The sequence below is a fragment of the Quercus robur genome, chromosome 7 (assembly GCF_932294415.1).
Source record: "Quercus robur chromosome 7, dhQueRobu3.1, whole genome shotgun sequence".
Taxonomy (NCBI): domain Eukaryota; kingdom Viridiplantae; phylum Streptophyta; class Magnoliopsida; order Fagales; family Fagaceae; genus Quercus; species Quercus robur.
The window spans coordinates 10,671,981-10,696,660 of record NC_065540.1 but is presented as its reverse complement, the minus strand read 5'-3'; the positions used below and the strand labels follow the sequence as shown (position 1 = coordinate 10,696,660).

At 32.7% G+C, this 24,680-nt stretch overlaps 2 protein-coding genes across 4 annotated transcripts; one reads left to right on the top strand and one right to left on the bottom strand.

Annotated features, from left to right (window-relative positions):
• The first annotated feature begins 7,018 nt into the window (after positions 1-7,018).
• On the top strand, positions 7,019-10,551 carry LOC126692191 (protein trichome birefringence-like 8). Its single transcript, XM_050387706.1, has 4 exons — positions 7,019-7,476; positions 9,099-9,488; positions 9,654-9,812; positions 10,078-10,551. Exons 1-4 carry the CDS (start codon positions 7,079-7,081, stop codon positions 10,403-10,405), a joined length of 1,275 nt encoding a protein of 424 aa, XP_050243663.1. The 5' UTR covers positions 7,019-7,078; the 3' UTR covers positions 10,406-10,551.
• LOC126692190 (uncharacterized) lies at positions 10,127-23,106 on the bottom strand. Of its 3 annotated transcripts, none has more exons than XM_050387703.1 (19): positions 22,874-23,105; positions 21,299-21,791; positions 20,756-20,850; positions 19,855-20,019; positions 19,369-19,762; positions 18,330-18,448; positions 18,148-18,220; positions 17,847-18,067; positions 17,717-17,761; positions 17,431-17,527; positions 15,481-15,672; positions 14,881-14,984; positions 14,663-14,744; positions 13,073-13,222; positions 11,994-12,119; positions 11,370-11,540; positions 10,712-10,771; positions 10,438-10,612; positions 10,127-10,334 (listed from the first exon to the last, which is right to left on the bottom strand). In XM_050387703.1, the coding sequence occupies exons 1-18, from the start codon at positions 22,918-22,920 to the stop codon at positions 10,499-10,501; spliced, it is 2,748 nt and encodes a 915-aa protein (XP_050243660.1). In that variant the 5' UTR covers positions 22,921-23,105; the 3' UTR covers positions 10,127-10,334; positions 10,438-10,498. The 3 variants fall into 3 exon arrangements, with proteins under 3 accessions (XP_050243660.1, XP_050243662.1, XP_050243661.1); XM_050387705.1 differs by having other exon boundaries at positions 20,759-20,850; positions 22,874-23,104; XM_050387704.1 differs by having other exon boundaries at positions 10,127-10,612; positions 22,874-23,106.
• Positions 23,107-24,680: the final 1,574 nt, after the last annotated feature.

The following is a 24,680-nucleotide window of genomic DNA, read 5'->3' as shown; positions in this document are numbered from 1 at the left end:
ACCATCAGAAATTTTATTAGTTGAACTAATTGGAATCCACCAAACCTCAAGAGTAGTTTTTGTATTTTACCCTTTGGGATTTGTGTCGTATTAACTCATGGGTACCCAATTATATGGACCAACACTAACTCGATATGTTTATTAAATGAGTCAAGATTCCTCAACCCTAACACGACCCATTTATTAAACGGTTCAGTGGTATCGACCTATTTATCAAATTTTATCAAAATGAAAAAAAAATATAAATAAATATTTTTAATATAAAATTTAGAATTAACGAATAACTGCATCACAAATAATCATTCAAAACTAAAGCATATTTCGATATCACAAACAATCAATCACAATATGTCAAAGAAAGTAAATTACAACAACTAATAAGTTTATATACTTAGGGTTTGAAGAGTATATTGGTAAAATGTCATTTAATTAAACAGGTTAAACAGACTCTATAGGTTGAACACTAATGCAAATTGTTTATTAAACGGGTTAATCGTGTCAACCCAAATACGACACAAACTTATTAAGTCTCAATCCATAACTTGCTAATTTCGTATTGTTTTGTGTCGAGTTTGTGGGTTATATTTTGCCATCCCTACTTTTAATTTGGTTTGAAAGCTTGTGTCTCGTTAGCCAATAATAAATAAATAGCAGCCACATATTAATAATGAAGAATGAGAAGCATAAAATTTTTCAAATGGTGTTTAGTGACATTTATACATAGGGAGCAAATTTGATATTTTTGAAAAATTTTAGTACTGTTTAGTATTGGTTCAAACCTCAATAGTTTTTTTTTTTTTTTTTTTTTTTTTTTTTTTTTTTTTTTTTTTTTTTTTTAATTAGAGAGTTTCAACATATGATGTCCGTTCCTAATGATATAATTCTTCAGCATCAAACCAAGACACCAATTAATTTTTGTGTAGGTAGGAATTGAACCTTAAATCTCTTATTCAACCATCAGATATTTTTGTATTTTACCCTTTTATATTCAGTAGCGTGAGGGTTTTAGGAATTAGGAAACAAAATTGTGTAAGAACTCTAGCATGCTCTTAAATGACTTAAATGCCCCTCATTAGCTACTTCAATATATATTTTACACCTTTTATTTTCTTTCTTTACTTGTTTATTTATTTGTTTATTATTATTTATAATTCAATAGTTACAATAACAACAAAGGGAGAATTTGAACCCTTAACATTTCTGATAAAAATACATTATCATCAAACGAAGACACTAATCAGTTTTTGGTATAGGCAGGAATTGAACCCTAAATCTGTTATTCAACCATCAAAGATTTTATCAATTGAACTAATTGGAACCCACCAAACCTCAAGAGTAGTTTTTTTGTATTTTACCCTTTTATATTCAGTAGTGTGAGGGTTTCAGGAATTAGGAAACAAAATTGTGTGAGAACTCTAGCATGCTCTTAAATGACGTAAATGCCCCTCATTAGCTACTTCAATATATATCTTACACCTTTCATTTTCTTTCTTTATTTGTTTGTTATTATTTATAATTCAACGGTTACAATAACAACAAAGGGAGAATTTGAACCCTTAACATTTCCGATAAAAACACCAAGAAGTGTTAATTAAGTTATAAAACCCTTCACAATTTTTTTTCCAATATTGTTGGGGTAGGAGAGGTGTTGATTGTTGAGGTAAGGATAGCGAAAATGTCCTAACCACTTCCATTTTATCATGCTTTCTCTTGTGTGAGTTTTTTTTTCCCCTTAGACTGACAATGAGAGTGGTTAGGTTTTACTATTTATTTATTTTTTTATTTTTTTTGAGGAATAGGTTTTACTTAATCTATCCTAAATGTGTATAGATATTTTTTTATTTAGCATATATTAAGTTATTTATATATAATTTAATATTTTTATACATATCAAGTTTGTAAGTTATCACACCCAAAACACAAATATTTCTTTTTTAACACTTTCATAGTCGCTCAATTATCTTCTTCCACACCTTTATCTAGTTAGTCCAAAAGTCACTTTCATCAAAAATGACAAAATATCTTTAATTTGCTTGCAGCCTGCCCCACTTTCACCATGTGAAAGTTTTATTCATCCTAAAAAGAGGGTAAGATACCCATGATCCATCTCCATCTTGCCCTAACTATTTCCATCCCCATAATTAGGGGCCTGAACCCAATCTAGCCTAATATAAGGGGTCACAAACTAATTTGAATGGTGGGTTGGGGGAATCTCGGACCAATGATTTTAAAATTTTCGACCCCAATGTTGGATGGAGCAAAATCTCACTTGAAAAACTTGATTCAAAATATTTTGAAACATATAAATTTTTTTTTTAACACACCTTTCACCTTCATTTGTCCTATTGGTCCATTTCAGATTACCTTATCCCCTAACCTTATTCTTATCAAATTTTAAAACTCTTTTCAGCTTTTCTTGACTAATCACTTTTTCAAATTTCATCTCTCTTTCTCTGAAATCCATTTATCTCAATTTCATCATTGCCTCATGGTGCTAAGATAATTCAAATTGTAAATTAAATTTCTTCATTTTGCAAGGAAATTTCAAGCTTACTTGCAAAGTGAAAAAAAAAAAAAAAAAAAAAAAAAAAAAAAAAAAAAAAAGAAGAAGAAGAAAAAAGAAGAAGAAGAAAGAGGCTATACAAAGAGTCGAAGAGGTGGTCATGGATCTCTTTCTAAAAGATAGATGTCATCTCTTTCTACTTGGTGGTATATCTAGTTTTTTGTTTTTGTTTTTTGTTTTGGAGAGGTACATATGATATTTTTGGTTTTGTTTTTTTGGAGGTGTAAATTTGTGGAAATGATTAATTATATTGCTTTTAACTTTTTTATTTAATTGAAGGTGAGAATTACAACTACATGGATCTATAAATATAGATGTGTATATTCGTGTAAAAATAATGTGATAGATATGCGTTTTTGTGGATGGGAATAAAAATATAACTAGTAAAAGTCTCATGCCTTGCACGGTTTTAGTCATTAATTTGTTCTATATTTTTTTTAGAAACTATAACTAAATGAATAATTTTTTTATGTGAACTGAATAAATCATTACTAAATCCTTTCATATTTTTTATCTAACATAATTATATATATATATATATATATATTTATATATATATATATAATATCTAACACCTTAAATTATATAACTTGAGTAATGTCTTTAGTTGTATTGTACTTTAAAAACTATTGAAATTTATAAGCATTAACAAATATTTAAAACATTTTTTTAGAAGAGAAAAAAAATTAAAACTGAAGGCAAAAAGAACAACAAACACATGAAAAAAAATTAATTTAATAATTACAAACAACCAAAAACAAAATTAAATAGAAATCTCAATTCATTAATTAAGAACAATCCATTTTTTTTTTTAAGAAAAAAGAATATTCCAAATTTCTAAACATTAAAAATATGAAAAACAAATTTAAGTTAAGCAAAGAGAGACTTACATAGGAATTGGACTGATGGATCTAATTTATCCAATTTCTTTTTCTCTTATCCAATTTAAATTGGCAGCAAATTTTGCTTTTAGAAAAGCTAGACTATACATAACAAAGTATCAAGCAAAAATTGCAACAAATTAAATCCACAATATGATGTCAATAACATATAAAATAAAAATAAATGATAAAGCTAGCATAATCTGTAAATATATCCATACATGAAATTTTAACCTATCTATAAAATTAACAAATTTAATAAATAAAAAAGAGAGAGAACAAAAGAACCACTTTATTCAATTACGGTTTCTAAGTCCAACTTGTACTTTCTTCAATATTGTAAAACCTACCTACTTCTCATTTGCCTTGCACATCTGAGTCTAGCACATTTACTTAACTAAATAACATTAAAATTTATATACATCTTCAAAGAAAAAAAGTTATTGTAGGGGTATTAGGTCCAGGAGCTCATTATCTACGTATATAGTGGGCCTAAGGCCCAAGTCAAGGACTAGAGGGCGTCCGAGGAGGGGTAAACATTGTCAAGGGAGCCCATGTTAGTAAATGAAGAAGTTAGTTTTGATCATAATGGCCCAGGAGGTTGGGCCGAGGATGAATGCCTCCTCGACTAACCAAAGTTGAGGTCTGTAGAGGTGGTCTGCCGTCCGGGAGAATGTTCCAAGAAGTTCTGTTGGCATGGATAAGCATTGCAGAAACAAAGGATAGAGGGGAGTCCTAAAATATTTAAGGAGAAAGTTGCTACCACCGCATTAAATGCTCTGCAGCTAACTTTCTGGCCACATTAATGTGGAGGTGATACCTGAACAGTGGTTTTGAGCCTTATAATTACTACCTACAGATTTTAGGAAGGTGCTAATGGGACAAGTATCAAACACCAACCATCTGGTCTGCACGTGAAGGGTAGAGATGAAAAGGGAAAATAGTATAAAAGAAGAAGGGAGCAATGAGAGAGGGGGATCGAGAAATCTAGAGAGAAACACTGTGGCAATCAGAAAACAAATTTGTAATCAAACTTAAGAGAAATATACAAGAACTGGTATTCTCGGACCGTACTGAGGACAATTTTCTTTAGTTGAAATCAATCTATCTTTTTGTTCTTGTCATTTGAGCCCATTCCATCTGTTGTCCAACTCATTTTAACCTAGTTTTCCAACTCACTTTCTACAAATTCATTGTTTTGGGCTTGTTGGGCCTGAGTCCATCCACCCTTTGGGCTAGGGATTTAAATCTGGTCCTTACAGTTATATTTTTATTTTTCTCAAAACGTGAAATTTAAAAGATTCATCTACATGTTACCTGTAGAGGAAATTGAAGTCAACGGCATTTCAAATGATAACCATTTTGCGTTTAAAGTTTTCTATATCATGGTTGGTATATATATACATGCATGTGAAAGAATTAAGTATGTCATCTTTATCCTTATCTCTAGCATAACATATAGAGTTTGTTCTTATCATGTAAACCATGTTATCAGGTAGAGAGAAGAGAAGAGATCCGTATATTAAATTAAAAAAAAAAAAAAACTCTTTCATGATTTTTAGATTGACACATAATTATCAATTAAGGGAATGGATATTATTGTAGAGAGTGCAGGTGTGAAGCCAAAATTTTAATCACCCTAGAACTCATAACTCATAAATCAAATAAATCTCCAATTGCTAATCAAATAAATCAAAAGTGAGAGGACATGTTAACGATAACTATGAAGAACTCAAAAAATATTAGTAGTAATTGTATGGCATTAGGACATAAAAGGTAGGATATTAATTGTGATATACATCACGTTAAATATTTAATTTAATTTTTTAATATTTAGTTTAATTATATGATTTCAATTGTTATAAAAAGTTGATAAGAAGTTGTTTCTATTTAAAACAATAATTTTAAGTTCTGAAGAAGTTGATATAAGCAAAAAAAAAAAAAAAAAAAATTTAAAATCAAATACCATAATTAATTACAATTTTTTTTCCTGTTATACCGTAAAAATCAAGTTGTTATTTGTTAACATTATTAGCTTCTTGTTCTTTTCTTTTTTTTTCTTTTTTGGTTATCCAAAAATTTGACATTTATCCCAAAAAAAAAAAATTATAACAAAATATATTTGGAGAAAAAAAAAAAAAAGTAGATAACAAATCCTCCCGTGTATCCCAATGAAATTGGTTTTTTTTTTTTTTTTAATAATTTTTTTATAATAAATTCATGGGATTAGCTATACTTCTACATCACAACTACACATTTCAATAGTTTATGCTTTAGATGATTTTTTTTTCTTTCTATCCTATTATTTTAGGCTTTGTTGATAGTATTTAGATAGACACACTTGAAGGTTTTACCTGTATGTCACCAACCAACTAAATTTACCTCTCAAAGAAAAAAACCAACTAAATAGGTGTAGTGTAGTAATAAAAAATAAGAAAGTTGCTACTTTTCTTTAATAATACACCATATGTAAAAAAAAAAAAAAAAAAAAAAAAAAATGATTAGATGTAGAATTTGGATTATAATACACTACACTTAAAAAATAAGGATTAGATGAAGAATTTGGATTGTATAACCAAATTAAGATTTTTATCAACTTAGAAATTATAGGAAAATAAAAATTATATATATATATATATATAAATATATATATTTTTTAAATCTAATAAAATTTCTGCAATTTGGTGAAGTCACTTAGCGCAATTACGGCTTCTAAGCCCAATTTTTACTATATAGTATATGATGATATGATATGATGTGCAGAATAACTTGATGGAGTCAAATGGTTCTCCTTGTTTGACCTATAAACGGTTTCATTTGCCCGTCAATCAACATTAATTAGGCCTTTCATTTACTTGACAAGGTCACATTTTATGGCATGTATATTTTGAAACTCAATCCGACCTTTCCTGTCATCACTCCTAATTTGTAGTAATTGCTTATTACTTTCATATAGATCCACAATTATTTCATACATTCTGTCATATTAAAGTTACCTCAAAAAGTTGAGGTCTTAGATTTTTTTTTTTTAATTTTTTTTTTCCCAAATGACTCCAATTCCACCATCCAAGCAACACAACCCAATATGTACGGATGTGATTGGTTTTAGAGCTACAATTGATTATGTTTAGATTAACTTGACATTTTTCAAACCTAAAAAGTTGGCTTGAATTTTAAGAATAGCACAAACCCAATTCATGCAAATCCCTATTTTATATATATTGGGTTAGATGGTCACGTAAGGGGAGTTGTATACACAGTGATATGCTCCCATGGTGGAGCCGTGGAGGATTCTAATAATTGAATAGACTAATAAACATGCAGTGCACGTCGTTAGAGCAAAGTCTCACCATGAAATGCTTAAACCCCAACAAGAAAAGTTCAAAAAATTGAAGTCTTGTTCTACCAGGACTTTAGTTATTTATAAAAATTAATTTACATTTATAACATTAATTTCTTTGCTGAAATTATGTATAACATTAATTATAGGCTATAAAAGTAGATACGCTGTAGCTATTAAAAAAAAATCGCAATCACTCCACAAACCTCTCTATATTACTCAATTATTGACCCCACATTATTAACAAACAACCTGGTCTCTCTTTCTCTCTAATGACTTCTTCAACCCCTTCATATGGATCATGAACCTTCTCAGCAACCAAATACACCAAAACTCCATCTTCTTCCTTTCTTATTCCCCATCACAATCCAAAAAGAAGTAAAATATGCACTTTGTTTTCTCCTTCTCTTACTTTCTTCCTTTGTTATTTTCAACCTTGTAACCCCTATTGACTCTCAGTTCATCTTTGGCATTGGTTTCTTCTCGCAAATCCTACCAAACAATCAAAAATCATCATTAGGAGGTTGTGATTATTCTAATGGCAGATGGGTTTGGGACGAAAGTTACTCCCTTGAGTCATACACCGAGAACTGCCAGTTTCTTGATCCTGGCTTTCGGTGCAGTCGAAATGGAAGAAAAGATGGTGATTATCGTAAATGGCGATGGCAACCAGAGGGCTGTGATCTTCCAAGGTATGGATTCAAAATGGAGTTTCATGCATGCATGATTGATGATTGGTTGTACTTTCTTTATAATCCATTTATGCAATAATTCTCTCATGTATTCTCGTTTTCATAGCATGTGAGCTGTATAGACTATAAAAAGAATAATAGTATAATACATATAACTTTCTAGATTCTAGTTCATATTAAGTTCTTAGCTCAAACTCTACAAATTTAATAAGATTTCTGAAATTGATGAAACACACACACTTTTGTTAGCATAAGCACTAAAAATTTGGAACGAGCAAGAATCAAGGACCACAAATATTACAGTTTCAAAACTTTTTTTTTTCCTTTTAAAAATTTAAATCTTTTTGGTAAAGGGAGTTGGTAGAGGGAGTTGCGGGACAACTGTGAAAAGTCATTAATAATGAAGATTTAATTATGACGTGTGGAAAGTTGCTCTCATCAAGTGCAACCAATTAGCAATGTATGTTGGCTAAGAAAAATCCCCTTATTTTCTACTGTAATACGGAAGAAAATAAAATTTAAATTTTGTTTTGCATCTAATTTTTCATGTATCATTGTGCACTCTTAATCTGATGGTCACTTTATAAATATAAAATTTTTGTAGAGTGAGTGGGACAAAAGTTGGGGTTCAAATTTTTAGGAGGAAACTTCATACACATATATACTTAGATTGGGCTGATTAGGCTAAAGTAGAATTTCTATATTGTATAAGCTAAAAAAAAAATTTATGCTTATTTTTTATCAAAAAGAGAGAGAGAGAGAAATCATATGCATTTAATTTGCAAGACATAGGATCTCACCCAGCTAGTCTATGGTTTATTGTGAACTGCGGAGGGTGGCGTTATTAAGTAGTAAGAGACTACTAGTTAAAGGAGTTCAATATATAAGCTATAGCTTTCAACCAACCACTCATTTTCTTTCTATCATTTCAATTTCCAATCAGCCACAAAAAAAGAAAAAAAAAAGATTTTTTTTTTTCTAAGATTTAACCGTGTGGAGGTACATTAGATTGAATTGAATGTGTTTAAATTTGAATAAATACTTACCAATCAAATGATAAAATTCTGGTTTTTTGTTCAAATGCAAAGACATCTATACATGAGTCATGCATTAATAGTGCGTTCTTCGATTAGCCTTCTTCCAAATGCACACTAGGAAGGAAATAAAACTTTTAGACAGGGAATGAGAGCCAAAATCAAAAATATTACGTAATTTAGCTTAACAGTCTTGTTTCTAAAAAAAAAAAAAATGCTTAATGGTCTTTATTCACGGTGGAGAAAACCATTTAAATGCTACATCTTTGCTATTCTAAATTGTTATTTTTAGATTGAACTCTAAATATATATTCTCAAAAAAAAAAAAAAATCCAAATATAATTTTTTTTTTGAGAAACTAAATATAAAATATATAGGAACTAAAATTAGCTTAAAAGAATCCCTTGGACTAAAATCAAGGAAGGATCATTAATATTCCTTGATTTTAGTCGATCAAAGTAGAAAACAGTTAATTTTCTTCTTTCTTTCTTGTTTTGGCCTCATACAATCACGTAATTATAGTACTTTCCATGTTACCAAAGATCATTTCGTAAAATTATAATTTTGCTTCTTTTTTGCTAATCTCAGATTTAATGCAAGTGATCTCCTGGAAAGAAGCCGAAATGGACGTATAGTATTTGCCGGCGATTCTATTGGAAGAAACCAGTGGGAATCCCTGCTATGCATGCTTGCACAAGCAGTCTCCAACCAGTCTAGAATATATGAAGTATATGGAAGCCCCATAACCAAACACAAAGGCTTCCTCTCCATGCGGTTCCATGACTACAACCTCACAGTTGAATATTACAGAGCACCCTTTTTAGTTTTCCTCGGCCGGCCATCTGAGAACTCATCTGATCAAATTCAAAAAACCATTAGGGTTGATGAGTTGCACGGGTACTCCAAGAAGTGGATTGGAGCAAATGTTTTTGTTTTCAATGCTGGTCATTGGTGGAATGAAGACAAAACTGTTAAGATGTAAGGAGCTTCTATTGATGCTACGACTCTAGTTTGTCAGACTTCAATTACTAGTTATTCAACTTATGTACAACTTTTAAATTATTTTTTGTTTCAATACTTTTAGTTGCAAAATGAGATAATTGACACTAAATGTTTTTACCACCACTATTGCTGTGTTTTCAGGGGCTTGCATTTCCAGGAAGGTGGCAAAGTAAATATGACAATGGACACAATGGAAGCATTCAGGAGGTCTTTACAGACATGGAAGTCTTGGGCATTACAAAATTTAGATTCAAATAGAAGTCATATATTCTTTCGCAGCTACTCCCCAGTGCATTATAGGCAAGTCTCAGTAACTATCTATTTCATTCGAATTAAAACATACAATAGAACCTTGATACTATATCATCATTACAGAACTTGAATTGAATTAGATTAGTGAACTGAAGGCCAGCACCTGATACTATTTAAGTTTTTTCTCTCATCTACATGCTTGAATCCTATGCACTCATTTTCTGCAATTCAAAAAGAAATGAGGGGAGGACAATAATAGCCGGAAGGCCTTAATTATAAGCTCTGACCCAAGCTTTTCATACATAAATTGCAGGAATGGCACCTGGGATACCGGGGGCCTGTGTGATACAGACACAGAACCAGAAACAAACCTCACAAATCTGGAGGCGGAGCCATTAAATAATGAATTCATTTCCAATGTAGTCAAACAGATGGATTATGGAAACAGGAGTATCCAATTCTTAAACATCACATATCTAACAGGATTTAGGTTTGATGGTCACCCTTCAAAGTATCGCGAGCCAGGCACTCCAACTCCCTCTCCACAAGACTGCAGTCATTGGTGCTTACCTGGAGTGCCAGACACATGGAATGAGCTTCTCTATGCTTATCTATTGTCAAAAGGATTCAGAACCCAGTGAAATTAGCTTTTAAAAGAATAAAATCATGTCACCTCATGATTAAAACTAGTGTTTCAATTTTGACAGCTGTACAAAATTTGCATTGGCTTCTAGTCAGGCTAGTTCCTCCCCATTTTCATTCGAATTATCTTCACTGGTTTCCATCTCCTTAACTTTCTCAAGTTGCCTCAAGAGATCCAATCTTTCAGGTCCATATGAGGATGGTATCTGCCAAAAAAAAGTGTCAGCTCACCAGGACACACAAGTTTTGGCATCTCACAAAGATTTTAACAAAAAAAAGCTGATCGAGAAAGCCAAGCCACACACCAGAGCTGGTGCATATCTCTGAATAGCAGCCAACATTGCTGCATGCCCAACTGCAGTAACCTAGAGGAATGAGGAAATAGTTGTTCTCAACATTAAGTCAGAAATGAATCAATATTCAACAGCCAAGAGAAAATTTGTCATAAAAACAATGTTTTCTCCAGTCATGTAAACCGTGATTATGCATAGAAGAGGTATTAAATAGCACAGGACTGATTTTGAAGCTTTCAATAAATGTACATGTATGAAAACCCTCAGTAGATTCCCATCTTTATCTTCTGATAGATAGAAATTATAGATGTATTCCCTCCATTTAGGTTGTACACAAACAGAAAAAGATATATTTTCCCCATTTAACATTTATGAAAACTATTTCCTCACAACTGGGTGGTCTCAACTCCCCATCTCAAATGATGTGGCAACAATACTTAATTTAAGGGACAGTAATGGTGCTACTAATCTAAATGAAAGGGGGAAAAAGGTGAGTTAGCCAAGACAAAGAGTTGATCAGGGTTATATAACCTACTAACATATGTCTCTTGAGTTAATATAATGGTTAAGAAAGATACAAGGAAGGAAAGCTGGATAGCGAAAAAGGAGATGCAATGTTGAATAAAAAAAGAATGCTGTCTTGAGGGAATTATTTCCATATTAAACTCACCGGAAGAAGCATCAAAACGCCAATTGGAACAACTGATGCTAAGTCAGTCATCGTTCTTTTGAAAACTTTCTTTTCTTTTTCTGTCAATTCATCTCCTACCAGGGCCCTTCTGAGCAATCCCATAGAAGCAGCAACATCAATAGCTAAAAGCTGGGTTCCTTGCAAGACATCCTGCTCAATTAAGTGTGATTATGATTACATAAGCTGAAATATTCTCATGTAACCAGTCAAGGCAAAGAAATGATTCTCTTAAATTCTGATTAATGTTACTAATTCCAAAGATCAAATGATTGGCCTTGGCTCAGGTAGTAACAGTGAATGGAGGGGTTGTGTAGGTCTAGGCTATTAAAGTATCAGAAACATCAAATTTATTAAAATCAACATTCTTGTCAGGGACTCTTTGAAATTGCAATATTCATAATGCAGATGGATTTTTTATTTTTATTTTTTATAATTAGATAGTTTGGGAAGAGGTGATTTGAACCCTGGATCTCTGTGTTGGAAACATCGAGAGGTGCCAACTAGTTAATCTACAAGGATCTTGGCTTAAAATAAGACTAATCATGTATACTAGTTACACCACAGATCATATTGTGACTGATGGAAAACCATAGATATCCATACCGTGCTAGTTTCTTTTAGCTTGACTAATGATTTTTCGATGATACTTTCTTTCTTCTGAACCTGGACCAATTGAGAACCTCTAACATCACACTGATTATTATCATCATCATCTGTAACATTAAACTCCTGAAAAAAAATAAAATAATAGCACATGATCACAAACTAAAGTCTGAAACAACACTACAGACAAGCAAAGGAAGAAAATTTTCATGACAATGTTCTGACACAAAGATGACTGCCTGGGCACCAACACAAAACTAGCAGGGTCATTTCCTTGGTGTCATAACCCATAACAACCATTTTTTTTTTATAGGTAAGAAAACTTGTATTAAGAGAAGACTACTTCATTAGAAAAATATGTACAAACAACAGAGAAGAAAACAAAAAAATTATGTATCTAAAAAGAAGAAAACTGGATGCAGCCAAAAATAAGCATTAGTGCAAAGAAACAATTTCTCACAGGTTTGTTGATAATTATTCATGTTCATCACATGTAAGCAAAGCCAAGGACCCCATTAGCCAAAACTTTCTAACATATTCTGTTGGCATAGAAAATCAAAGCCAATAGCTGGCCAACCTTAAAATATTCTAACACATAGGCCCACTAACTTCATATTATTTGGAATTTTTGGGAGAAGGTCAAGAGTCAAACCTTTAGGATGGATAATAAGAGGAACAACCCATTATGCTATCAAATGTTACATCCTAACACTATTTATAGGTGTTATGTATACTATATACCACTTGAGATTTGTAAAAGGCTAAAAGCTGATTTAAAATATTAATTGCTTCTTAACGGCTTCAAGATTAATGTCAAGTGGATTTTCAAATAATTCCAATTCAAGTGAAAATGCCCAAACAATTTAAATATAAAATGAGAGTTTAGACATCAACTGAATTCTAGAACAAGGGCCAAATGCCACAAGAAATTTTAAAATCAACAAAGTTGGCTGGGACTTCAGGCACATTTAAACTAGGCCCTATCTAACATCCACCTGACCTTTGAACTCCACATCCTAATGGCAGTTTTATCTATATTTTATATTGCGCACAACTAACTAAAAGCGTATTAGATATACCTCCTCATTTTCTGATTGATTAGCACTTCTTTGGACCCGTTTTTCAAGTTCTTTTAGCTCATTCCTCAGAAGTTCAAAACGGTGAATTTCATTTGATTCTGAGTCTGCATTATCTATATTTGAAGTAGTCTGCTCCAAACATTCATTTTCCTGCATAGAGAAACCAAATTTTAAAATTCTTTTCAATTGACAAAGCACACCTGCTTCACATAGCAAAATAGGCATTTCAGCTCCCTGAGCCAATGGTTACATTAGCAAAATATAAGAAACCCATAAATCACAGAACCAAATGCCAGGTTAATGGACTTAAAATCACTTGATCTCTCAGCTGAGAATATTGAGTGTAAAAAAACCCTAATAGCTATCTTACTGAAGCTGAAATAACTCTGTATTAAAAATTCAAACGCTGAAAAATGAAATCATTGGGAGAGATTTCAAAGTTCAGAAGTATTGAGACTTCCAGCATGTTTAGTTGCATAAATAGTAGGTCCAAAAGTTCCACAAATGTTTCCCAATGGAGCTATCCAAACTACTGAGTACCATTGACAACATGTTTTCAGTTAAGTATGTGGAAACATGTTATTAGTTGACAATGTCAGTCTTTCCAACAGGAAAAGATTAATATTGAGAATCTAAGGGACAGGTACAGTTTACAGTTGATAAATTTATCTAGGTGATCTTGTCAGTCACTTTGAAATTAATGGAAAGTATCAAAGTTTGCCCTATAGAGCAAGGAATTCCTTATCATTATTGCTTTACCAAATTGTGATTTACAAACCAGCAAAAGAAGTACTCCCATACTGCCTCCATCAAACTAGTAAAACTTTTTATCCACCCAATTTAGTTACTTTTTAATTTATTATATCATTGCTCAATGCATCTATAGAAAAAAAATTGCTCAACGCTCATAGAAACTCCTCTTGACCCAAAGTTGGGAATTGGCACTCTAATACCCAAGAGTGGACATCCTTGGAACAAATGGAGCTTTTGACTTCCTAGAGAAGTGATATCTGATTAACTAATGACCTTTTTTCCTATGAAAATCCACCTTGCAATTAGTTCATAACCTACAGTCCTACACCCCTAAGAATAAATACCACAAGATCCCATTGACAACCTAAACAAAGCTCTTGTTTGATTTAAACTATGAAATTAATCCACAAACACAAACTTCATTTTCGAAATTAGCAAAGATTTTTCACTACACCATCAAAATATTCACTCTAATCCTGCCATAGCTTGAGCCTAGTACCTTCATGTTCTGACCCAAATTATAAAACCTTGTAACATCAGAGAATCTACCAGCAGATTAAATCACACAAACCATAACTTCAAAGGAGCCATTATAAAAAATGCATTCCAAGGCCAGCTAAAAGTTCTTGAATCATAATCTAAAAAGGGCTGTTTTTACATAAAGAGGAATAAGTTTTCTGCAAAACAAGGCAAACTTCAATTTGAAAGATCAACAAGGTAGGCTTGCATGTACAAGAATCCTAAAATATAACAAACACATTTGGCTATAGCTCATGGCAATATAAGTTAATTAATGCGAACGTAAAATTTTATATTCATGTTAAAAGCAGAACATACGGATCCATCCATAATTGACTCTGGGCCAGGCTTTTTATCTGGAAGGGGCATAAAGAAGCTCCACATAGGTTTGTTGAGAATTCTGGAGAGAATTTTTTTCAAATAAGATTAACCCAACAAAAGAAAGAAATAGCATGTCAGTGGGAAAATTTTAAAGATGAGCAGTAATTAATAAGCTTCCAAAAGGCGGAACTAATCGTACGGTAGTAGTTACATACCTGTTGCTCCTATCCGGCACTATATTAGCATTCTTCCTGTTTTTCCCTTTCAAGTACTGTTGCTGCCCGCTGATACTTGACTGGGAATGACTGTCACCATCTCCCTGGATGATCATTACAGAAGTAACAGCAAGATCAATGAGAAAATATGCATATTTTAACAAGGATTATAGATGTCATATGCAAGATGCAGATGTGACCCTAACTGATGGAGAATGAAACTGAAGAGATCAAAAGGAAAGGATTTGTCCTGCACTCCTTTTGTTTTTAGAACACAACTAATATGTAAGCTTGGCAAAGAGTAAGCATTAGACTACGAACATGTAAAGAAAGACTCGGTTTGAATTAGTGGTTTTCAATGTCAACAGATCTCTTAGTAATAAATAATAATAAAACGCACAAAAAGTGCATAATGTAGCACATGATCAGATCATGCTTGCTTAAAAATTTATTAGTCTTAAAAAGAGAAAAGGCAATGCCCATAACATTTCAAGTTCTTCAAGATAGTGAGAAATTTAAATGAGAGGTGCAGTCATTTCTAGTCAACATGTTATGAGGTCTAGCTAATCTTAAATAAAATATTAAAACACGAAGAAATACCTGCCGAAGGGAGGCTGCTTTTGCTCTAAAAGATGCCTCCAAAAATTCAGCCTCTTTTTTCAGCTTCCTCATTTTCTCAAGGTCAGAACAAGCAGCTTTTAGATGCTCTTTTCCAGAAGAAGAACTTGATACATGCAACTCTTGAAGCAATTTTTCTAGTCTTACAAGAGCTTCTTCTACACTCTCCAATGCCTGAAACCAAATGCCAATTTCACCAGATCAAAGAAGCCTCCAGAAGATTCCAGATAAAAGTACAAAGTATAGTCTTTTTGGACTGGGACAATAATGAAATTTAGAAATCCATTCATTCGGCTCGTCAAGAGAAAGGTTGGATGCCAAGGCTCAAATTAAGCAAGTTTAATTTGTACTTTTACCATAAGCAACATCTGAAGACATCATCATCCTAGAAATAAATGAAATTAATGACAAAAATAACATTCTTATTTGTGAACATATGGACGTTCTTACATATATAAGGCCATAAAGAATAAGGGGTGCTTTTATTATTATTATTATTTTTTTTATTGATAAGTTACACATGCACTCAATGGGTTTTGAACCTATAACATAACCATCCATCCGGAAGAAGTTCCATTTGAGCCAGAGCTCATTGGCAAGGATTGTGTTAAATTAAATATTCAACACCAAACTTTGATTCCATTGCATGGTAGATGAATACAACAACCCATATAGAGAACTTTCTTGTCTTTATATTATATGATAATTTACACATTGTGGAATTTTTGTTGCTTTAAAAGTACGAAGTATAGTCTTTCTGGTTTTTTCATGATTTCTTTGGATTTCATATAGCAAAATGGTGTAATGGGGTTATTATAAATTGCCTCAAATTTCTGTTTTGACTTGTCCTGAAATTTCATAAAGTGGAAGGAAAGATTGCTCATTGTTAAAAAAAAAAAAAGTAATTTGATATTTCTTATTCACCAAGGAAAGTATTCCTAGTCCACCAAGGAATAGATATTTAAGTTTTACATATGTACAATGTTGCAAGGGGTTTGGTGGCTTTAGCCCAAGAAATTCTCCCATATAAACGAGAGGAGAAGACTTTGGAAAAACATGGAAATTTCTTCTATTGTAACTTAGTAGTTCTTTTAGGGTTTTAACACACCTGCATTTGTGAGCTCAGAATTTGTTATTGTTTGAGTGAGAGAGCACCATTGGGTGTATTGGGACTTTAGACTTATGACTGTCTCATTTGTGAATTTGTTTGTTGGTGGGTATAATGATAATTGGATTACTGTGTTTGTGAGAGTTTTTCTGTGTGTTAGTGTTTGTGAAATTTGTGACAATGTGTTAAGTTATTTGTGAGGTTTGGTGAGAGTGATTGTAATCCAAATTGTTGATGTGGATTTTGGTTGGTGTTACTTGTGGATGTAGGCATGGAGTTGACCAAACCACATTAAAATTTTGTGTCTTATGTGTGTTTTCATTTCTTGTTTATGTGTATGCACTTCTGCTAGTCTCAAATTCCAACAAGAATATCAAACTTGGTCCACTAATACCATGACTAAAAACAATATCAAGACCATGAAATTTAGTATGCACTCAACTCAAATTCACATAAACATAGAAAAGATTACAGTTGAAAAATCTCAATCAAAAGCAACAACACTAGCAAAATGAAAGGCAAGAAGTCCCCAGTGAGCCACGGTGAATCATGTTTATAAGTTTATTGAATACTTATTCATATCTACAAACATGAATTATTCTAGGAAACATTGTAATCAACTTGCAAGATCCCTATCCCATAGGTGTCTAATCGAGATTCATTTGACTTTGCTAGATTTCAGGTAGAAATCATATTCACCACATTTCTTATTCAAAATAAATTTAGTCTTCTACTTCTAAAAGTGGGTATATCATCAATCCAACATTAACTTGAAGCCATTAAGCAAGAGAACATTGACTTGATTTAAGTATAAAAAAGCCAACCTTGTCAAAAGAATCCAATGATTTCTCAGGCAGAAAATTAGTCTTAGATCCAATCCTCTCAACAGAATTCTTACTTTTACTTTCCACCATATCATTCCTGCATCACATATTTTGAAGGAGCATAATCGCAATTACTTGTTGATTCGTAAGAAAGTTTCATGGTTTACATGCACAGACCATCCCATGTTTTACAGGTTCTTTTCTAATCCTTCAAACAAAGAGTACACAAATACACTTTGTGTGTGTGTGTGTGTATGAGAGAGGTGATCAGCCTCCGTTTGCTTACTTCGATATCCGCAATTCGTCCTTGCACTCCATTAACTTGTTGTGCCTAAAAGATAGAAAAAAAATTATCATAATTCCATAAATCAGATGCATCACTTTATTGTTAAATTATTACTGAACCATGAAATTACCCTCTAGACAGAAATTTTGCTGCCTTAACATTAGAAGGGTTCTCCAGCCATTCGCTGTATTTGATAAAGCTCTGCATCCAATGAGAGCAAACATCTATTACTTGAGGGATAGCTTCAGCATTGGGAGGGCCATCTCTTTTACTTTTATGGCTGTGCAACTGTTTTTGGGTGCCAAAGTTGCCTGGATAAAAAGGAAGCCAATCCAACTCTTCACAGACTACCTATGGAATGCAAAAGCGTTAAATTCCATAACTGAACCACAACACATTTTAATAAGATCATAATAATCATACATACTAACCTCAACATACAATTGATAAGAACTTATTGATGAAAGTTGAGGATAGTATAAAACACTGCCCCCAATAAGGTAACTGCAAGAAAGAATGGCAAAAATAAATAGTCAACCAAACCATAGAAGCAATATTAAACTTAAGGGGTGATAGAAAAGAAGAAAAAAATGTCATAGATCAGAAGCTATACCTAACAAAGCCTTCAATAGGATCATCTATAACATCAAAACCATTAGCAGATAGAAAGGACTTTGTACTTCTGCCTAAAGCAATAAAGAATCCCAATATCGCCAAATCCTTCTCCAAAACCTGTTGCCAATTAATCTTTAATTTCAATAACAGCATCCACATGATTGAAACAATGCAGTTACATGTACACAAAAGTGTATAGGCCTCTAGCATACTTAACTAGTCATTATGTTTTAAAGAAAATCAAAAAGGGCATAGCCCTTGTCAATATATTTATTTTTGATAATTCGATAGTTGGGGGAGGGGAGATTTGTTGAACCCTAGACGTCTATATTGGAAACACCAAAATATAACAATTAAGCCACAAGGTTCTTGGCCCTTGTCAATGTTAATATATTCTTTTTGCTGCCCACTCATTCTGAATGGACAGTTTCTTTTTTTTGAAAAAATTTCTAGTTTAATTTATATTACAAATTGGTTCGCTTCAAACTCTCTCAGGTAAAACCATATGATTTTTAATCTTTGGCTAATTCTGTAGTATTTATAAAACATTTCCAAAATGGTTTTTTTTTTTTTTTTTTTTCTTTTAAATATGACAGACCTACCAAACATAGCAACCAGCAACTCACACAAATAACTTTCAGATGTAGCAACAAAAAAAAAAGTTGTATGAATAGCTGGCAAATGGTAACTTGGAACTCCCTCATTTCTCTGCTATTCTTTGTCTTTATTTTTATTCTTCTACAAGTCCTAAACCGATATATATATATATATATATATATATTTTCTACCAGACCAATAATGCTGATTGGCTATTACTTTGATTCACTATAAAATTGATGATATTATAAATTCTTATAGGATGAGGAATGTTAGATTGGTACTTATACTTGAGTCTTACTTCAAAATGATTTTTAGCCAATAATAAGTTCGTTGCCTCAAATCTATCTTAAATCCAAACTCTTTCATTCAATAAGCTACCTTCGCAGGGCTGAAAGACAAAATGTTGTCTCTAAAGCTACAGAGACTTTAGCACTAACCTCAATACTTTCAGATGTTGTCAGTCTTGACCATATTTTCTCCCTATCTATAGCTCGTTGCAGCTGCTTCTGTACAAGATTTACCCAGAAAAAGACCTCTTCTGAACCCCAATCGTTATTTACTCTACATGCCGCAGCTCGAGGACCGAAATGAACAAGAAATTCTGTGTGTAGACCAATATCTTTCATAGAATGATAAGCCTTGCGTATAGGAATAAAATCAACCAGTATGTCCATCAATCTACCAGTTATTTCTGGAGTCATGGAAAAGAATTGCGGACAAGAAACTTTTGCCGGACCAAGTTTTGTAATTGCAGCAATGCAAGTAAGTGCAAGCATGAGGACTGATACATCACTTGCATTCCCAGATCCCAATGATGTGCCTTTTCCACAACTGTAAGCAAATTAAAAATAACATAATCTCTACACTACCTTCAAAATCATTATGCAAAACCTCAACATGCAGTTTTGAAGATGACAACATACACAGCAGTGGCAGCAGTAAAGCGTGCATCCCCTTCAAAATAATCGACAAAGGACGTCACCACCACTGGAACTTGCTCAGAAAAAAACCATTCAGGAGCTTCAGGTTGCTTGGCTGATAATTTATCTCGGATTAAGCTCTCCAGTGGAGCAGATTGCCGTAATAAACTGCATTGACTCAAATATCAAATACATCAAAAAGCCTAGATAACTGAAAGCAATATATAATATATTTTTTTTTGAAACCAAAAGCAATATATAATATAGCTAAAAGAAAAGGGAGAAGAAGATGGCCATATGGGTAGTTTAGTAATATAAATAGGGAGGTTGATGGGAATTACATCTCAATGATATCAGAGATCATCAAAGAAAGTACCAAGAAAAGGCAAAGTATAAAAGACAGTAAAAAATTTAAAAGTTTACCATTAGAGATCCTGCCTCTGAAATGAAGGCAAAGCCAAAAAGTACAAGTTTCCTGGCATTAACTTCACACATAAACTAAATCCAAGAATTTTTAAATCTCAAACAACCATTTCTTTTTACAGAGTAAAAGAGGCCAATTATTAAAAAAAGGAAAGTGAAAGAAGCTTGTCTGTGAATTTTAAAGACTATTTAATTTCAAAATTGGCTGTGCAGGACCAACAATCAAATCAGTCACTGGAAAGTTGAAATGTAAAGTAAGCACAATTACAATCCAAGGTGGGGAAATTCCAGATCCTTAATTCATCACAAGAAACACTATCTTGATTAATAAAGTGGACATTCATATCCATCAAGGCTAAATCAAAGGGGGACACAAAAAGGCTTTAAATTGACAACAAAAGGCCTCACTTTGACAAGCTTCTGAAAACGGATAGCTCTTGCGCAACATAAGCACTTATAATATGAAATATGAGCAACTTACTACCTCCTTTGAACAATAAGATTTATATCCCTGTCTCTACGATCACCTCGGGATGAAATCTCACTTGCAGCTTGCAATAAGGAATACACAGAAGCCTGAGAAAATTCATGAGTCTTCAGATAGCCTAGATATTTATTATACAAGTTTAAATTAAGTAAGAACTGATTAGTCAATACCCTAGGACTAGGAATTCAGAGTCCAGCACTCTCTTTTAACTCATCACATACAAAAATCTAGAAGCTTAACCAGGTTGCTTTTCTTTTTTTGAAGAGTAACCAGTTTACTCATATGATATATTGAGCAGGAATTTCAGGAAAAAAGTAGTATAATGTATCAACTAACAACTCTACGAAAGGAAACAGGAAGCTAAAACTGCATTTGGGAAAGATAACACTTTCAATAGATCTATATAATAGTTTATTAAAAATAAAAAAATAAACCTATCATGCTAGTGCAAGAGTTTACATTCATACATGAAGCATTTACCACATGAAATTCTGGAGAATGTCACAATAACTTTTGAAGAAAGTTTCATGACTATACCTGATAAGATACTGATTTCACCCATGCATTTCTGTCTACACCAAGCCAGGCAGCTGAAAACCAAGATATTTTTGACAATGAGCCTTGTTCTTTGATTCCTAACTCAAAAATCCTGGCAGCCTCATGTAAAGTCTGGGCAAGTCCATCGCTATTATCTTCGGCTTGTAGTGACTGATTTAGTTTGACCCTCATTCCCTCCACATCACCACTGGTACTTGCTGGGGGACTCCCATTGACTGTTACACCATCATCAGCGGATGCAAGAGGACGGTGTTTTGCCATCCTTCTTGATTTATGAAAGGTAAAATAGGTTTTCCTATATCCCAACAACCGGTGGCTAAGGCCAACATTATTGCTCTCTGACAAAGCAAGCCTTATAAAGCATCTCTTACTTGAATTACCCCAATTTATTAGGAGGTGATCCAAGCTAGCCACTTGCTTGCAGGAAAAACGGGTTCTAACTGACTCACGCAATAGCCACGGATCTGAAGAGCTGCAAATACAGAATACATAAATGACACAATTTTCACCACAATAGGTGACTCTTAAGGCTTATGGTGGAACATAAAACTACAGGGCTACATCTACTACAAGTCTACAACCAAATCTTTCACTGTTTAACCCACATTTAAACCGTTACAATCTTTAAGGTGCCTTATTCTTCCTACAAAACAAGGAAATTCCCCTAGTTTCGAGTATAAACCAATATGTGAATCGCGCTTCTCAAATTTTTTCTATTTTAGTAATCAAATTTTAACTTTGAATGTGGGAAGCACTTCAAATATGACATTATTTCATCATAATTCCTCGTCCATTTTAATTGTTAGAATAATAGTTTAGTGATTAAATTCACTCAGCTTGAACTTTTGGAAAATGGTAATTTATCATAATATCAGAGTCAGTGGAACCCTATCTCCAATCTACCACTCATCTAAAAATCGGCCCAACGTGAGCGAGATTGTTAGAATAAATAATGATTAAGTGATTGAATTCACCAATTCCTAATAGTTTCTTAACCTTTTGGAACAAATGGTAGTTTATCATTAACCACTCAAATACAAACACAATTCCACAACAGTTCCACAAAGCATCACAAATGTAGTGTAATTACTTACAACGTGATTTGAGGAATTTCAGAATCAAGAACTCTAAAAAAATAAAAAATTACAAATTATCTGACTTAGTCTCTGTTTGGTTATGTAGAAAACTGAGTCAAAGAAACTACTATAAAAAAATTCACATTTTCCGCTGTTTAGTCAAAATAAACAAAACTGTGAAGAAAAATAAAAATCAACCTTCTAATCCACAATAACTCAAATTGGATTCTCCAGCTCTTTGAAGAAAACTAGAAACAAACGGACAATAACATGTTTAAATTTTTGTTTTATCCTTTTTTTCTTTTCTTTTCACTTTCCTCCACTTTCTCAGCAAACAAACAATGAATTTTCAAATTAAAAATTAAAAATTAAATAAATAAAATAGTAACCAACTCTAAAGCGCATAACAGAAATTCCAACTGCCTAAAGTTAGTTAGTTCAACAAAATACGCACATATAGAGAGAGAGAATTGAGTACCTTGAATAAATTAAGCTTTTATGTTGCAATTTAAATGCCATATACATATGAGAGAGAAAATTTTGGTCTCAATGAGAAAAAATGTATTGAGTTTGAGAGGGTAAAGCGATAGATATGAAAAATGGAGAGCTGAAGAGAAAGAGAATGGGAAGGTGACGTGGCTAAAAGGGCATTTTCTTTTTTGTTTTGGTTTTGGTTTTCGAAGACGTGGAGAAGCGAACGATCACACAACAGATAAAAATTCTTTTTCAGTCGTTTTTGCTTTTGCGATCTACAATGGAATAGGTTTCTAGGAGTGTATGGACTTTCTGTGCTACCGTGGGTGAGTTGGGGTTAGGTTTTGAGCTGTGTTTAGCCACTGGGTTGGTCCTATGCTTCCCCAATGGGCTTGAAGCCCAATCAACGACCCCTTATGACCTTATCCCTGTCCATTTGGTTGGGGGAGAAAAGTGAGGTGATTTGTGTGGATAAGAGAAAATAGGAGAAAACTTTTGGTGCCTCCTCCCAAAGTTTAAAGAGATATTTTTATCATTTGATTTTTTTTTTAATAGTCTTTTTGTAATTCAGTTGGTTTTAAGGGTTTTTTTTTTTTTTTGATACATCAATACTTAGGTACTTAGTGTGAGGAGATTTTAACCGGAATGTATGTTTGGAAACGAATGTGATACTAACCAATTGAGTTATGTCGGGGACTTACATTTTGAGTAATTTGTAATATATTATTACTTTTAAGTTTAAATAATTTAAATTTGTATATTATAAACACATGCTAATGCTAGTTTGATTTATTTAGTTAATTTGTTAAAAATTATTACATAAATGATGAATAAATTAATCATTAGTTAAATATATTCAAAATTTATTAAGAATATACATTTTATTAAATGTTTAAGTATCTGACATAAACCAAAAAAAAAAAAATTCTATTCACTGTACTGTTAATTTGAGTAATTTTGAGTAATAATATATTACAAATTACTCAAAAAAAAAAATTCTATTCACTTTACTCAAATTACTCAAAAATGCAAGACTAGCCCAAATCTCCCATTGGGTTCTTTAGAAGTGTTTATTTGTGGAGAATCAAGTCCAAAATTTCAAATGTATAATGAATAAAGGCTAATAGTGTTTTAACAAGAGAGAAATGAAAATGCTATAACTAAAATACAAGAAAATGTAGAAAAAGTACACAAGTTCGAAATTTCGACACACAGTCAACGAGAAGAGGAAATTGAGAGAATTTGTGAGGAAGAGAGGGAAGGTTACTCTATACCCATATTTCCACCCATTGGCTTTAGAATTGTGAGAATGTCTCCTGACTAAGTTGGCCTTTGCTCTAAAGTTGCTGCTCTATGGGAAAAATGTAGTTGATTAATTTTTGAGCTGAAGAGAGAGTTTTATATAGAGTTTGGGGTGTTGCTAATGTCTGGTTTCCGAGTAGTGGAAGAGGCTTTTATCCCCCATGATACTAATTTGGTGTTTTAGCTTGGGTTGCTTTTGTTTAAGGAAGAGTTTGGCATGATTTTAGCATGATTTTGGAAATAAGGTGGTTGACTCCATCAGCTATTATTTCCTTGTCATTGTAGGCTTTTGACAACTGCATTTGGTGGCTATAATAGGCTAGTTAATTAGTTTAGGGCCAGTTGTATTTTTTGGATGGAAAAGAAAATATGGTAGCAAAATTAGGTTAGGATAGAAACTTTGGGCACAATCAGCCAGAGCATAAAAGCTCTTTTGGGGGTGGAAATTTCGGATACAAGACCTCCTTCTTGAGCCTAAGATGCTACTAGTGTCCATTACCCACTTGGTA